We start from the raw sequence: 15,294 nt of genomic DNA, 5'->3' as shown, positions 1-15,294 counted from the left end.
TCAGGGGATTCCCAGAGAAGTATAGCTTGTCGATGCCTCCCGGTAACGCAGACGGTTTCAAGCAAGTCAGAAGATTCTCTCTGACGTCCAGGCGCTTGAGAAGCGGCAGTTTGTCGAAAATCGCTGGCTGGAGCACGGTGATCCGATTGAAGGACAGATCGAGTTGCTCCAGATACACCATATCCTTGAACCATTCCACCTTCGGTTGCGTTATGTTGTCGAGGGGCAGGCTGAGCTTCCTCAAGTTGGACAACTGGACGAACGCGTCCGAATTTATGTCCCGCATCTCACACTTGTGAATGTTCAACGATTGCAAGCTTCTCGCGTACTTCGTGAACGCTCCTCTGGGGATGTATCGCAGATTCGAGTTGAAGATCATTATCGCCGACACGTCCGTCGACGTTTGATTCAACACCTCGTTCATGGTGACGTTCGAGCATTGTATACGATCGCTGGGATCTGCGCATTTTTTAAACGAAACGTTTGGATTAGGACCAGTCTCGATATCGAAGTAAACGGAATCTACGATCGTCTAGTTCTAACGTCAAATTATTAGTCAGTATTAATTTTCGAAAGGAACGCTTCGTTTCCTCGTTGACTCACGGTTGCACGAACGAATTCGATAAATGTCACCTCACCTTTCTCGTGTTTGCTCACGGTGCATATCGCGAGCACGACACCGATGCACCTGGAAATGCACAGCAGACCAAAAAACGACGTGCAGCGCATTCTGAGTGGCGTGTGTGCAGCTCTCGACGGTTCGTCACGAATGACGACGCAACGAAAGCGGACGTGGAGAGCCAGGATTTATCTGCAATACGCTTCCCGTTTTCTGTGGCAGATACGCGTCGCTATCGCTCGATTCCTATGAGCCAATTAATTAAAAAAAAAAAAAAAGAAAAAACGATAATTGTTCGTCTCTGTGGCGCGACAGAACTTCGCTGATAATCGCTTCTGTGTGAAATTTTATTAAAAATCGGATGTTTTAAAATGCTCTGTTCTCTGAGGATGTTCGAAAGCTGTTAATTGCAAGTCGCAACCCCATCGTTGGGGGTCACGTTGATTCGTTGTTGCGTTCGGCGATTGCGCCGGGAACGAGGGCAGAGAATCAAAAACCATTGGAATTTTGCAGGCATTTCAACCCTCGCGAGCTGCGGCGAGGTCGAGGCGTTACCGGAACTGCCGCCGCAGGACGAGGAACGTTTGCAACGCGCCGCACGTTTGCTGCAACAGAGACTCGTTTTGCGCCAGTGGCTGATAGATCATGGCCTGCACAGCTACTACCAAAAGTGAGCAACCGTTTAGCCCAAAAGTTTCGTTCGCGTTACTCGGTTTCCTAAATAATGAAAACACCACCTACCAAATCGCTGATAGTAAGTTAAATCAATTCGAACGAATCAATTTCCTAAGTTCGGTAACAATAGGACGAGCAAACAGCGCGGTTACGTCCGTAGCGTTGTGTTTATTGACCGAACTCGCTGGCAGAGAAAAGACCGGAGGATCTGTTTTTGTTTCGTTAGACTGATGCAGATGGAAGTGATGTCTCTGGAGGACGTGTACTGGGTGGAGGATAATGCGGCACGGGCGGCTCTTGGCAAGGATCTACAGCGATGGATCCAGGCCAGACAGACGCTGCCCACTTCGAAGGAGGATTTAGAGACCCTCAAGGCCGATCTGTGGAGCGCCGTTGTGAAGAATAGTCAACACCAGGACGCTTGGACATGGGGTAACGTCACCTTCCAATATTCATATGCCGTTCGCCTGAACGGTTCGTTAGAACTGGGAAAAGAAAACATATTAATGAAACAGCCTTCGCGGTAGAACTATAGAAGTGATATCTGTTTAATGCTATGCCCCGCCAGGTGGAATGTTGGTTGTTTCTGTGTCGGTGGCGGGGTTAGTGACCCTGGCTGCTATGACACAGCCAGCTCTAGCGCCAGAAGCAAAACATTCCCTTCTGCAATACGTGACTGGAAAGTATTTGCTTCCGAGCAACTGCCGCGTTCACTTTGAGTGGGATGAGCCGCAGCTCGTGGGAGAAACGATGACGTTCACCGTAAAGGTACACTTTCTTTCCCTCTTTTAAACGATTCTAAAATTTATCCGCGAGTTGTTGCTTGCAATCGGGGATGGGGATAATGTATCGTCGACTCTATCGAAGCTACGAGTACTCCTAAATCCTAAAAAGGATCTTTCCGTTAATGGTGCTTTAGATGCACAGTACTGTATCTCGAATTGTCGCGGAGACGTTGGGCGAAAGTCGCGTAACGAATAAAACGATTTACCAACAGTTTTACCAACGCAACGGCCAGCCGTATCCGATCTGCGACAAGGACAACTTGATAATCGAGGTGACGGAGGGTTCGCGAAGGGTAGCTACCCTGATAGAGTTGGGTGGCACCGATCCGTTAGCTGCGAACACCGCCGTGGTAAAGTTTACTGTCCGCCATGCTGGCCAATATCGGATAGCCGTGCTTATCGGTTCGTGTCATGTTCACGGCAGCCCGTTTCTGAAGAACTTCCTTCCCGGTACGTGTTCGCGATAAGAGCTCTATCGTAAACGGCGATCCTGGACGCGTCGAACATCCTACAAGCGTTGTTTGGTTTACCAGGTCCTCCGGATCCAAACAAGACCGTCTTCGTACGACAGAGTTCCACGGTGGTGTGCACCGCCGGAATCCCGCACAGCATGACGATAGAGCCGCGAGACGAGTATGACAATCTGTGCGTGTTCTGGCCGGGGGATAAGCCCACGGAAGGCTACGAAGTGAATATTACTCAGGCAAGCCGAAGGAATTCGAACGAACGACCGACCTTGTTACCCCTGATTTCACCGATCGTCTCCCTGTTTTATTATTGCAGATCGGTACCGTGTCGGACGTGTCGGCTGTCACGAATTGTAGCATACAGCTAGACTACGATTACCCTAATCAGAGGGTTTGTTTGAAAGTCAGCTTTCCTAAAGGTGGCTGTTATCACGCGACAGTTAGCTTGACTGGGCTGCAGCTGCACAACGGTGATTTCGACATCATTGTACTCGAGAGTACGAACCTAATCCCTTGTTAATGTTTGTCTCGAGTAAATTCAAACGATTTTAGTCTGATCAAACGGTGCATTAGAACGCACCCGGTGAAAGCTAAAAACGTTTCAGTTTATGTTTTTTTGTTCTACTTAAGGGAGTATTGCTGTCTAGGCTGTCATTTCTTTGACCTTTGTGCAAAATGTCTGCAAAATGTCATTACAAAACAACCTACCTATCGTTAAAAAAAAAATCACAAAAAGGCCCGTAAAATCGACAGTTTGGACAGCAATACCTCCTTAAGCGTTTACTCTAACGATCACGCTATTTTCACGGGATGTTTTTACGATCATTGCAAACTGTTAACCGCAGGTGATGTTGCGAGAATGGTGTACAGTAACGTCACTACGAAGGACCCCGATATATGTTACGCGGCGAAATTGTTGGGCATGCAGGGCGAGAAATTCTCGAAACCGAAAAAAGTAGTCTGCTTCATTTCGCCGAAGCAGCTCACGATCAAAGAGTATTTACTCAGAATTATACCGAAAAGACTCGTTACTTTCAGGCTCTGCCCCTCGACCAAAGTAAGTTCGAACAAGCTTCGCGCAATACTGCGAGGCAATAATTCGAAACGATTCTGTAATTTCAGTTCCATTTCGATTGTTCGAATAACGAGTACAACGGTTACGACTCTTTTTCTATCGATGATGGATGTCAGCCGCCCGTCGAATTAATCTCCCTCTATCGAGACATAATCGCCGCTACATTCACGTTGTTTCTTTTGAAAAACATAGGTGGAAGCGAAACATTCGCAGATAAGCAGGATTTCTTTTATCACGAGGTGCGAAAGCATCACCAGAAGCATTATCACGAAAAGCTCTCGATGAAAGTGCAGCGGGACAAACTGTTGGAATCGGTAAATCGCGAGAAAATAAAGCAGACCAGTTCGATCGACGATCTATCTCGATATCTATACTATGTTTCTTCTCTTTTTAAGTCTATGAAAACCACCAAAGGATTCTCTGTGAGCGACTGGTGTAGAAATTTCGAAATCACCTTCCAAGGCGAACAAGGTACAACAGCGTCGCATTTCCGGACGTACTGCCCGGATATGTGACTAGTATGTGCCTGGTCACTTATCCGGGGAGGCGAGTACCGGAGTTTCCCTCGTGTTCTTTTGTTTATTTTCGCGTGAAACAGCGTTCGATTCGCGATTTCAGGTCTCGATTGGGGCGGCGTGCGACGAGAATGGTTCGAATTGATTTGCGCCTCGTTGTTCGATCCAGGAAACGGATTGTTCGCGTGTTTCGGCGAATCGCCGCAGGCATTGGTGCATCCCAATAACAGACGGCCTACGCATCTCAAGTTGAAGCATTACGAGTTTGCTGGTCGCATCGTGGGCAAATGCCTCTACGAATCCGCGCTAGGCGGTTCCTATCGACAATTAGTTCGTGCAAGGTTCACCAGGTCCTTCCTCGCGCAAATCATAGGCCTCAGAGTGCATTACAAGGTAAAACAATTACTATGGAGCGAATCAGTAAGAAATAAGGGCTAGAGTTGGCCACTTGGACGAAGTAGATTTACTTAGAATAACTATAACACTAGATTTACGGACTGAGCCAATTTGACTTGTTTAGAATTTTGCTGCTATACAGGGTATTCGGCCACCCTTGGGAAAAATTTTAATGGGGGATTCTAGAGGCCAGAATAAGACGAAAATCAAGAATAGCAACTTGTTGATAGAGGCTTCGTTGAAAAGTTATTGACAATTAAATTAAAAAATTTCAAATCGTTCTGGAAAAATTATTTTCGGTTGAGGGGGTCAATTACAATCATTTTTGGTCAATAGACATACCCCCGAAATCTTGCGCATTTTCGAGAAAAAAATTCAAATAGATGGACAAATTGCCGTTCTACAGCCGCAATTTTAAACGTTAATAACTTTTTAACGAAGCCTCCATCAACAAATTGGTATTCTTGATTTTCGTCTTATTTTGGCCTCTAGAATCGCCCATTAAAATTTCCCCCAAGTGTGGCCGAACGCCCTGTATATGCAAAAAGTGTTTTGAATAAAGTTTGTTTACAATAGAATTTTATTTTTTTAAATAAGCTTCATTTTTATGTTCGAGTCAAATTTACTCATTTCAGGCAAAGTAGGTATATAACCAATCATCCGGCAATCTAGTGTTAACGGAACATAGTTTAGAAAACGCCGTTGTAATTTTCTGTTTCGAATTTCTATTCACCGCAAGCAGTACTTCGAACAGGACGACCCGGACTTGTATCTGAGTAAAATAAAGTACATCCTCGAGAACGACGTGGAGGAAATGGAATTGTATTTCGTCGAGGAGGAATACGACAAAGACGGTCAATTATTAAAGGTACGTTACGATGTTCTTAACCCGCGAATCTGCTCGTCTAAGTGTGTTCTCGATTCCAGGTAGCCGAATTAATTCCTGGCGGTAGCAAGGTTCGCGTAACCAACGACACGAAACTACGTTATTTGGATGCGCTCGCGCAACACAGGCTCGCCAGTTCCATTAGAAACGAGGTGGAGCATTTTCTACGCGGGTTGAACGAGCTCATTCCCGACAACCTTTTGGGAATATTCGACGAGAACGAACTCGAGGTACGCATACGCTCGACTGTGAATCGTTTCGACGTTTTCGATCGCGTGATTGCATAGAAATTATTCGTTGCAGTTACTGTTGTGTGGTACCGGCGAATACAGCGTCGCTGATTTACGCTCGCACCACATAGCTAATGGAAGTTCGCCGGAGTTCCTTCGAGTTCTGGATTGGTTCTGGACCGCGGTCAGTAACTTCACGCAGGAGGAGATGGCCCGATTACTGCAATTTACCACGGGCTGCTCGCAATTACCGCCCGGCGGGTTTCAACAGCTGAGTCCGAAATTTCAGATCACAGCCGCACCGACTTTCGCTAACTTGCCTACAGCACACACTTGGTACGTCCCGGTATCGATCGAGGCGCGTTACTAACGCGGCAATTAACGTTTCGTTAACTGTTTGCAGCTTCAATCAACTCTGCTTACCCGATTACGAGTGTTACGATCACTTCGAACGAGCGTTATTGCTAGCGATCAGCGAAGGCACCGAAGGTTTTGGTATGATCTAAAAAGAAAGATTCAACGTCCGATCGTTTCTAGTCTTTAACCGTTATGGTATCGAACCGTTATTTATTTATCGATTTTCGTTCGTCTTGATAACGTAGCTTCGTTCCGAAACCCTCCCCCCATTTCACGGGATCAGAGAAAAAAAAAAAAATATACGACACTTGTCGCACATTTTGATACGCGAACGGGCCGGCATTTTTGAAATTGTCCTTTTTACGTTTCGCCGAAAGACTATCAATGAACAATCCACAATCCTTGAAAACGTAAACGAACTGTATATTGATATTTTTACTGGCTCGCGATAACGTTTTATATGAAACAGTGATACGGGAGAGCAATTTTACCGGAACATCTGAATTGCTCAATTTATCGTGTCGAGGTTCGTTGTAGTTTAAAGTAATGTAAATTTTATTACGGCGTGAACGGTGGACGCGTGCACGTTCCTCGAGCCACGAGATTCGAATACGCGTTTGGCTGCACGGTCTGCCGATACACGCGGCGGCGAAGCCGAGTCCGAGCAAAGTTTCTTCTTTTTTTTGTAGTCGCTAACGTAGACGAGAATAGCCGTATTCACCGTTAAGTATGCGAGGATCGTTGCAATTCTTTTGACTCGTACGCAGAAAAAGAATATATATACTCTTCGATCGTCGCGCTACGATGGTAAATAACGAAGCAAGGAAAGTAACGTACATACTCGAGGACGTAATTCATTCTCTCATATCGCTGCTACGCAATTTTTCAGTTCACGCTGCGCGTTATCCGATAAAGAAAAAAAAAAAACAAGAATACTCGTGCAATATATAATGAACCAAAGACGAAGGACGATAGCTTTAGGCTTCTCCGTAGACGTAATATCGTCCGAGAGATTTGTTGATTAGTGCGTATACGTAGTACGAAACACCGCGTCGTTTTCTTCTCATTTTTTCTTTTTTTTTTTGTTACAAATTTTTTTCTCTAATAGGGACAGCGAGTTTTTCTCAGTCTCAAGATTTAAGAGCAATACGTTGTCGCGATTAATATACGCAATAAATGATACTTTAGGTCGACTAGTGAGAATTAACATGCTGCACTTAATGCGCTCGTGCACGAAACGATTTTGTGATAAACAAACGAATCTTCCATTGAAAGATTGAGATCTTCGAGCGAGGGAATGCCCGTAACCGCAATGGCGATTTGTGAAAAGGCGTCACACCGCAGGGACGACGACGACGATAACGTTGTTACCAAACGAAACGAGAAATCATAATTTTATCTGGTACTTAAGTACACAATAAAGAGAAATGTGATCAGACACGTCGTACTTGTGTCACACGTACGTGGGTTACTTAGATTTAACCGGTCTATTGTAACGTGTTTTGAAAAAAATAATATACCGTAAGCATGTCGTTCTCTGTTGCACACTCTGTAGTTTCTTTTCTTTTTTGTTAAATCTGTATACGTAATCGTTATGTAAAACACGCACTAACCACGATTGTGTGTACATGTATACTTATCGATTATGCAAATGTATTTGTTATTCGCTTTGTAACGTAAACGAATCAATCTCCGTGATTAGATTATGTAACGCCTAGGAATGCTGACGGTACCTTATTTTTGTCACTTTATCATGTTACACGACAAAAAAAGTGTAAAATATAGATTAAAAAAGGCATACGATATCGATATTTATTTCATCCGCAAGGAAACGTCGTTGCACAGTTTCCAATCATTCCCAAGTGTCTCCGTTCCCCTCGATTAAAAATATTATATACTTAGTAGAAAGTCTCGCGTAGCGGCAGGTATACGAAATAAAAAAAAATAAATAAATAAACAGAAATAAAGTATAATTTAAGAAATACAAAATGCCGGCAAATTTGCGAATGTTTCGAAACTGTTGTCCGTTTTTTTCGACCTTCCTCGTTCCGAATCTCAACGCGACTCTTCCTCCCTCGACTCGCGTCCAGCAATTGTCATCAACCTCGAAGTTCCACTTCTCAAACAATATTAAAGTTCCATTTCAAAGAAAACTTTAAAACGTGGTGCAGTATTGCTCGGAACAGCTGCACCTAATTAACATGCAAAGGTAATGAGAACGATGTGCAGGGGTGTCCAATAAGAACGACAGAAATTGCAATTGTCGTGGCCACCATATTTGTCATTCGCTTGTTCGAGTCAAGTGACACTTGCATTCGATAGTACTTTACAAGTCATCGCCAGACTTTTTCCATTCAAAATTCTATCACTCTTATCGAAAAACTCGCTACAAACGTAGGTAACTGTTTTGTATGCCCCAAAGGGTTAAACTATCGTAACTACCTTAAGAAGTCAATGCTGGACTCGTGGTTGACAACAAAGTACGCAAAATGACCCCCGGTACGCGGGCAACGGTGCCAGCGATTTGCAACATTCTGCTACTCCACCTGCTATCTTCAGTTTGCCGTATCAGACGTTCCCTCAACTCGTTCACTTCCACTCTAAAATATATCGTAGTCTTAAAATAACCATTTACGAACCGCCATATCGACTATTAACCACGTTGTTACACAGCAAACGTACTGCTGCGAATTGCATAGTTCCTCCACACGACACAAGGCTGTTTCACGATCGGACAGCCGCGCTTCTAGGACCACTGTGCGTAAGTTTAAGGATTTCACCGTGTCTTCGCTCATTTTCAAGCGTTTTTCCAATTTTAGCTTCTCGTCTTCCTTAATTTTCACTTCCCTACGAACGCAACGTTTGTATAAGACCGATACGATCATAATATCACACACGAGGTATACGAGTAAACCTTAGATACACTATTGTGGAGGTTATGGTCGTTCGAAAGCTGGAAAATTATATTTTCGGTAATGAATTTTTTTCTTGAAAATGCGTAGGATTTCAGGGGTATGTGTAATGACCAAAAATCATTGTATTTGACCCCCGCAACCGAAAATAATTTTTTCAGAACGATTTGAAATTTTGTTTTTTCGTCGATTTTAGGCGCCAAATTATATTTTCGGTAAGGAATTTTTTTCTCGAAAATGCGTAGGATTTCGGGGATATATGTAATGACCAAAAATGATCGTAATTAACCCCCGCAACCGAAAATAATTTTTCCAGAACGATTTGGAATTTTTTTTCCCCGTCGAAAAATTTGTCCACCTTCTCGAATTTTTTTCTCGAAAATGCGTAGGATTTCAGGGGTATGTCTATTCACCAAAAATGATTGTAATTGACCCCTGCACCCGAAAATAATTTTTTTAGAACGATCTGAAATTTTTCGATTCTACAGAAAAATTTGTCTACCTTCTCGAATTTTTTTCTCGAAACTGGGTAAGATTTCAGGGGTATGTCTATTCACCAAAAATCATTGTAATTGACCCCCGCACCCGAAAATAATTTTTTTAGAACGATCTGAAATTTTTCGATTCTACAGAAAAATTTGTCCACCTTCTCGAATTTTTTTCTCGAAAATGCGTAGGATTTCAGGGGTATGTCTATTCACCAAAAATGATTGTAATTGACCCCCGCACCCGAAAATAATTTTTCCAGAATGATTTGAAACTTTTCGATTCTACAGAAAAATTTGTCCACCTTCTCGAATTTTTTTCTCGAAACTGGGTAAGATATCAGGGGTATCTCTATTCACCAAAAATGATTGTAATTGACCCCCGCACCCGAAAATAATTTTTTTAGAACGATCTGAAATTTTTCGATTCCACAGAAAAATTTGTCCACCTTCTCGAATTTTTTTCTCGAAACTGGGTAAGATTTCAGGGGTATGTCTATTCACCAAAAATCATTGTAATTGATCGCCGTACCCGAAAATAATTTTTTTAGGACGATCTGAAATTTTTCGATTCTACAGAAAAATTTGTCCACCTTCTCGAATTTTTTTCTCGAAACTGGGTAAGATTTCAGGGGTATGTCTATTAACCAAAAATGATTGTAATTGATCCCTGCGACCGAAAATAATTTTTCCAGAATGATTTGAAACTTTTCGATTCTACAGAAAAATTTGTCCACCTTCTCGAATTTTTTTCTCGAAAATGCGTAGGATTTCAGGGGTATGTCTATTCACCAAAAATGATTGTAATTGACCCCCGCACCCGAAAATAATTTTTTTAGAACGATCTGAAATTTTTCGATTCTACAGAAAAATTTGTCCACCTTCTCGAATTTTTTTCTCGAAAATGCGTAGGATTTCAGGGGTATGTCTATTCACCAAAAATGATTGTAATTGACCCCTGCACCGGAAAATAATTTTTTTAGAACGATTTGAAATTTTTTTTTTCTTCGAAAAAATTCAATTCATATTTATCAATTCCAGGTCGGTAAAACAGTCAGATTGGGCCACGAGAGCCCATAAGATGTAAGGTCCGCTCGTGTACCTCGTTCACGGTAATATTACTTGATGTATCGTTGAATCTGTTGCTGCGAAGACTCGGTGAGGCCGATCTGTTTAGCTAGCCTCAATTGCAACTCTTCTATGGCCGAGTTCGCCTTCTCTGCTCTAGCCTCTTGTTCCGTGACCAACGTCTCGCAGATCGTCACCTAAGCGGACCATTAACATTTCAAACTCCTGTACCGAGTACCGTGTATACAATTATTCAAACACGAGCCACGGGAAAGGGAACGATCGATACTTCATTGGTCTATCAAGATCCATGAAACGAATAGTTATATACCGTGAACCCTTCGCGATAACATAACAATTTTCGTGACTATTCTACAACGGTCGAGAGTTAATAGGTCGAGCGGTATCGATCCCGTTTCTCGGTACGGAAGGAGTATTACACGTTATTGAGTCACCGATGAAGCAGAAAAGGCGTGACTCAACTTTGCACTACAACCTTTGGTGCGTTGACCTACCTAGCACCGAACAGCAAGTGCATTAATTTCCGACTCGTATCCTTGGTCTATAGTTATTTGACAAAACTTCGATCCCGATCCCAATTTATGCAAAGTTACAATTTCATTACTCCAGAAATTATAATCACAAAATGATCTCGTTGCAATTAGGAACTAATAGTTAAATATTGCAAAGATTGAGGATTAGGGAAATTGGTCGACCCAAGGGATAGCATCGTTCCTCTGAACTCGAAGGGCGATAGGGTGAGTCATTGTTTCATGGAAGGCGATAGAAATTCGCATCGAGAGTTCACCCTCTTTGCAGACTCGTCTCCAAGCGAGCACAACAATGAGTCATTCGGTGCAATCAATTTTCGCAGCGTCACGGAGTGGGAACTCGCGAGCAACGGCACGAGTTACGCTTCGTGAACGCAAACATCGATGATTATCACCTGGGTCAATCGCATTTAACGAGCCCCGCACCTGGACTTTATCCCCAAACGGTTTCTGAAAGTTGCAAAAAAATCTTTGAACAGTGTACAAAACGAACGAATCCTAGCCTTTTCCAGAAGTAATCTTTTGTCTTCTCGTAACTTCAACAGCTTCTCCCGGTCCCTCGTGATCTGTTCGTCGAACACACGGACCTGATTTTGCGCGGTTAGCAGCTCGTTTCGCACGTTCTCTGCCGTGACCAGCCTCTCCTCCGAGACCGCGCTCAGACGCGTCATCTCCTCCGCCATCTTCTCCTTTTCCTGCAACCGAACGGTAATCCAATTCGTGAAATGGCCGCGTAGCGCGTCGTGGCTTCGTAAATGCACGAAATTATCTAGAACAAGATTGCCGGTTTTCTCTATCCCGATGCCACGGTTGCTGCGATACGATACAGTTTCTTCTTTCGTTTCACAATTAGCCACTGGACCTGTGCCAGCTCCGCGCGCGCGTGTACCGCGCACATACTAATTAATGGCTCGGTACGACGCACTTTCATATATCGAGCAATCGACGAAAGTTCAGTACGCTTGGGAAAATTCGGTCGTTCAGACAGAAATTGCAAAACCGTCGCGTTAAGGAAAGAACGATGATGGCAGGGAATTATAAAAAAGTTACAATTTTGCTTAACGATTGCCTTCTGCGCGAAAGAAACACCACGGAATTGGTGCCAAAATTATTGGAGACCCCTGCTCGGTGATCCGAGGAACGCCAAAAATTCCATTCTTTTGGCTACCGAGTTATCGTATGGCCCCAAAACATGTGTCGCGAGCTCTTACGCTAGCGTCATCCCCCCAGATAGATACACGTCATTGAACTCTCGCGTTCACCGGCCAGAAGACGCTATAGGCACGTATAACTGACACTCGTCGTCTGTCCGTCGCACTACCGTTTCATAACAAGAGCAACAGGGGATCTGTTGTTTTTGGCAGCATTGTAAATGTACAATGACTTGTAATTACGAATACACGAACGACAATTAGACCAATAACAAATAAACAAGGCCTTGAGAAGTACTAACAAATCAAAATGTTCGGACAACCCTCGGAAAAATTTTAATGGGAGACTTTAGAGGCCAAAATAAGACGAAAATTAAGAATATCAATTTCTCGATTGAGGCTTCGTTACAAAGTTATTAAAAAATTAAATTAAAAAATTTCAAATCATTCTGAAAAAATTATTTTTAGTTGCAGGGGTTAATTACAATCATTTTTGGTCATTACACATACCCCCGAAATCCTACGCATTTTCAAGAAAAAAATTCGAAAAGGTGCCTAAATTTTTCGAGGAAAAAAAAATTTTTCAAATCGTTCTAAAAAAATTATTTTCTGTTGCAGGGGTCGATTACAGTCATTTTTGGTCATTACACATACCCCCGAAATCCTACGTCCTTTCGAGAAAAAAATTCTTTACCGAAGACATGTTTTTAATGGCGTCTCAAAAGCTAGTTTCGCGCCTTTTTGCAAAATTTACCGTCTTCAGCGAGTTCCTTTCTCTCGTCGTTTCGTCAAGTTGCTCCTTAACATATTGGGCTTCGTGCGTCAGTTTACCGACACGATTGTTCTCAGTGTCGATCAACCGACGGAGCACGAATATCTGCAAATGCAGGTGTTTGATTTCCTGGTTCAGATCGTCGATCGTATCGCGAAGATAGAGCACTTCGCTGCGTCTACGCCTCCAGGCGTTCAGCACGAGCACGTGGAACACCAAGCTCGCTGCTTTCCTTGGGTTTTTAAAGAACTGCGAGCCCCCCTCCTCGGACTCCGACGACGCGAAACCGTCCATCCAAGTTTTTATACCCGATCCTATACCATTGTCGTTTCCCGCGTAAATTTTGTGCCCCTCCTCCAGCTTCTCCAACGTCGAACTACTGTCCGACCTGTGACAACGACGACGACTAAATTACACGTTCGACTGTCTCGAAAGGACGAACGAGAATGTATTTATCGGAGATTCGCGTATCCGATGACGTTAGCGATTTTACCTAAGGTCAGCATTCTCTACCTCCATTACCGACTGCGAGAGATCGATCAAGGATAAGCTCTTCTTGCAGGGGGGCGTACCGATCACGCGAAACATCGAACCACACGTGGCATTTTCCGGGCAACTTTTCGCCGTGTTTATCGAGGACGTGCAATTGATCGTTCCGAGGCCAGCTAGTCTGAAGGAGGTCCTCGGCGGACGGTAATACGGGCTAGGTCTCTGACATCTTACGGGAAGCTGGGAGTACGTGTGAAATTTATGTCGTACGCATCGTGGCAGCCTCTTTTCCACAAAAAAGCGGAAACGCTCCTCCCTGTAGCTGGTCGATGCGCTCCGGGAGCACGGACTTTTCGGCGAGATCGCAGTTTCTGGCATCGCTTGCGGCATTCTCAAATAAATGGTCTTTGCAAAAGCAATATACGTTTGTTTGCCTTCGTCATGGAGACGAAACAGGCTGCCCCGTAGCGCGACAAAAGTGCATCGCCACTCTCGTCACTTTCCGTTGCAAACGATACGCAACGACAGAAATTACCTTCTCCCGAGTTTCCATCGGGTTCATATTCGAATCTTCAGATTAATTTATCGCATTTAGAGAAACGTATACATAAAAAAAAAGCAAACTAAATTGCAATCTTTTGTAGTAGCAATTTATCCATAACCATTGTTATGGCATTCGATACGCCATCTATGGAAAATGTCAGGTAATTTATCCTCGTAAAATCCCGCGTTTAATTTCATCCTAACCACAAAACTGAGATTCTCGAAAACGATAACGCGTGTGAAAACGTTTTATTCTACTTTGTTGGTTTATTTTCTCGAGCATTAGGATTATCCCCCCTTAAGTTGAAGGGGGTTAGGTTTCTTCTAGTAGATGGGAATGCAGAATTTATAAGAGTATTGGTTCATATTATCAATATATTTGTAATAGAACATTGTACATCGAAATCAGTGTTAATGTTTTTTCATATTCTATAATGTATGTTCAGTTATGCTCGTCACTGTAAATACGTCATCAGTTCGAGCATTTTCACGTGTCTGTGTACGTTTTTCATCAACAACCTTGCGATGCCCGTTCGATAAGTTCAATTATTTCTAACAAGGCATGCGAACTGTCGCGCGACTACGTGCCCCGAACATACCGTTTCCTGGAATCGTATACAGGGTGTTCGACCACCCCTGGGAAAAATTTTAATAAGACGAAAATCAAGAATACCAATTTGTTCATGGAGGCTTCGTTAAAAAGTTATTAACGTTTAAAGTTCCGCCCTAACTGAATTTTTTTCTCGAAAACGCGCAAGATTTCGGGGGTATGTCTATTCACCAAAAATGATTGTAATTGACCCCCGCAACCGAAAATAATTTTTCCAAAACGATTTGAAATTTTTTTTTTCCCGTCAAAAAATTTCACATCTTCTCGAATTTTTTTCTAGAAAGTGGGTAGGATTTCGAAGGTATGTGTAATGACCAAAAATGATTATAATTGACCCCTGCAACCGAAAATAATTTTTCCAAAACGATTTGAAATTTTTTTTTTCCCGTCAAAAAATTTCACATCTTCTCGAATTTTTTTCTAGAAAGTGGGTAGGATTTCGAAGGTATGTGTAATGACCAAAAATGATTGTAATTGACCCCCGCAACGAAAAATAATTTTTCCAGAACGATTTGAAATTTTCGAGTTTAATCGTTAATAACTTTTTAACGAAGCCTCCATCAACAAATTGGTATTCTTGATTTTCGTCTTATTTTGGCTCCTGGTGTCTCTCATTAAAATTTTTCCCAGGTGTGACCGAACACCCTGTATATCAAATACACCTACGACACGGAAAACGATTAGAACTTATATAACGTATAGATCTGA

The 15,294-nt window shown here is 43.0% G+C and overlaps 3 protein-coding genes across 9 annotated transcripts in view; 1 reads left to right on the top strand and 2 right to left on the bottom strand.

Moving 5' to 3' along the window:
- LOC143345590 (apoptosis-resistant E3 ubiquitin protein ligase 1) overlaps positions 1–7,808 on the top strand; it is a 34,124-nt gene extending 26,316 nt beyond the window's left edge. For 5 of the 7 annotated variants that reach the window (XM_076772924.1, XM_076772928.1, XM_076772929.1 and 2 more), the window contains exons 3-16: positions 1,133–1,289; positions 1,521–1,726; positions 1,863–2,062; positions 2,292–2,529; positions 2,613–2,782; positions 2,863–3,043; positions 3,392–3,603; positions 3,669–3,935; positions 4,017–4,092; positions 4,240–4,529; positions 5,272–5,400; positions 5,460–5,648; positions 5,722–5,984; positions 6,052–7,808. In XM_076772924.1, the coding sequence (XP_076629039.1) occupies positions 1,133–1,289; positions 1,521–1,726; positions 1,863–2,062; positions 2,292–2,529; positions 2,613–2,782; positions 2,863–3,043; positions 3,392–3,603; positions 3,669–3,935; positions 4,017–4,092; positions 4,240–4,529; positions 5,272–5,400; positions 5,460–5,648; positions 5,722–5,984; positions 6,052–6,154 (2,681 nt within the window). In that variant the 3' untranslated portion in view covers positions 6,155–7,808. The remainder of the gene's footprint in view (positions 1–1,132; positions 1,290–1,520; positions 1,727–1,862; positions 2,063–2,291; positions 2,530–2,612; positions 2,783–2,862; positions 3,044–3,391; positions 3,604–3,668; positions 3,936–4,016; positions 4,093–4,239; positions 4,530–5,271; positions 5,401–5,459; positions 5,649–5,721; positions 5,985–6,051) is intronic. The other 2 variants (XM_076772925.1, XM_076772930.1) reach the window with 1 other exon arrangement.
- LOC143345609 (uncharacterized) overlaps positions 1–15,294 on the bottom strand; it is a 142,378-nt gene that overhangs the window by 109,653 nt on the left and 17,431 nt on the right. The window lies entirely within an intron of this gene.
- On the bottom strand, positions 323–14,263 carry LOC143345611 (uncharacterized). Its single transcript, XM_076772963.1, has 7 exons — positions 13,438–14,263; positions 12,927–13,332; positions 11,525–11,716; positions 10,525–10,667; positions 8,688–8,852; positions 8,448–8,605; positions 323–459 (listed from the first exon to the last, which is right to left on the bottom strand). The coding sequence occupies exons 1-6, from the start codon at positions 13,821–13,823 to the stop codon at positions 8,449–8,451; spliced, it is 1,449 nt and encodes a 482-aa protein (XP_076629078.1). The 5' UTR covers positions 13,824–14,263; the 3' UTR covers positions 323–459; position 8,448.

Source organism: Colletes latitarsis, chromosome 9 (genome assembly GCF_051014445.1).
Source record: "Colletes latitarsis isolate SP2378_abdomen chromosome 9, iyColLati1, whole genome shotgun sequence".
NCBI lineage: Eukaryota > Metazoa > Arthropoda > Insecta > Hymenoptera > Colletidae > Colletes > Colletes latitarsis.
This window is presented reverse-complemented; position numbering and strand designations above follow the sequence as displayed.

What these genes read in the sequence shown, in the direction of transcription:
- LOC143345611 (XM_076772963.1), bottom strand. Translation starts at nt 13,823, where the DNA reads ATGCCGCAAGCGATGCCAGAAACTGCGATCTCGCCGAAAAGTCCGTGC. An exon ending in GTAGAGAATGCTGACCTTAG is followed by an intron (nt 13,333 to 13,437) that starts GTAAAATCGCTA and finishes TCGTTGTCACAG; the next exon opens with GTCGGACAGTAGTTCGACGT. An exon ending in CAGATTCAACGATACATCAA is followed by an intron (nt 8,853 to 10,524) that starts GTAATATTACCG and finishes TTGCGTTCGTAG; the next exon opens with GGAAGTGAAAATTAAGGAAG.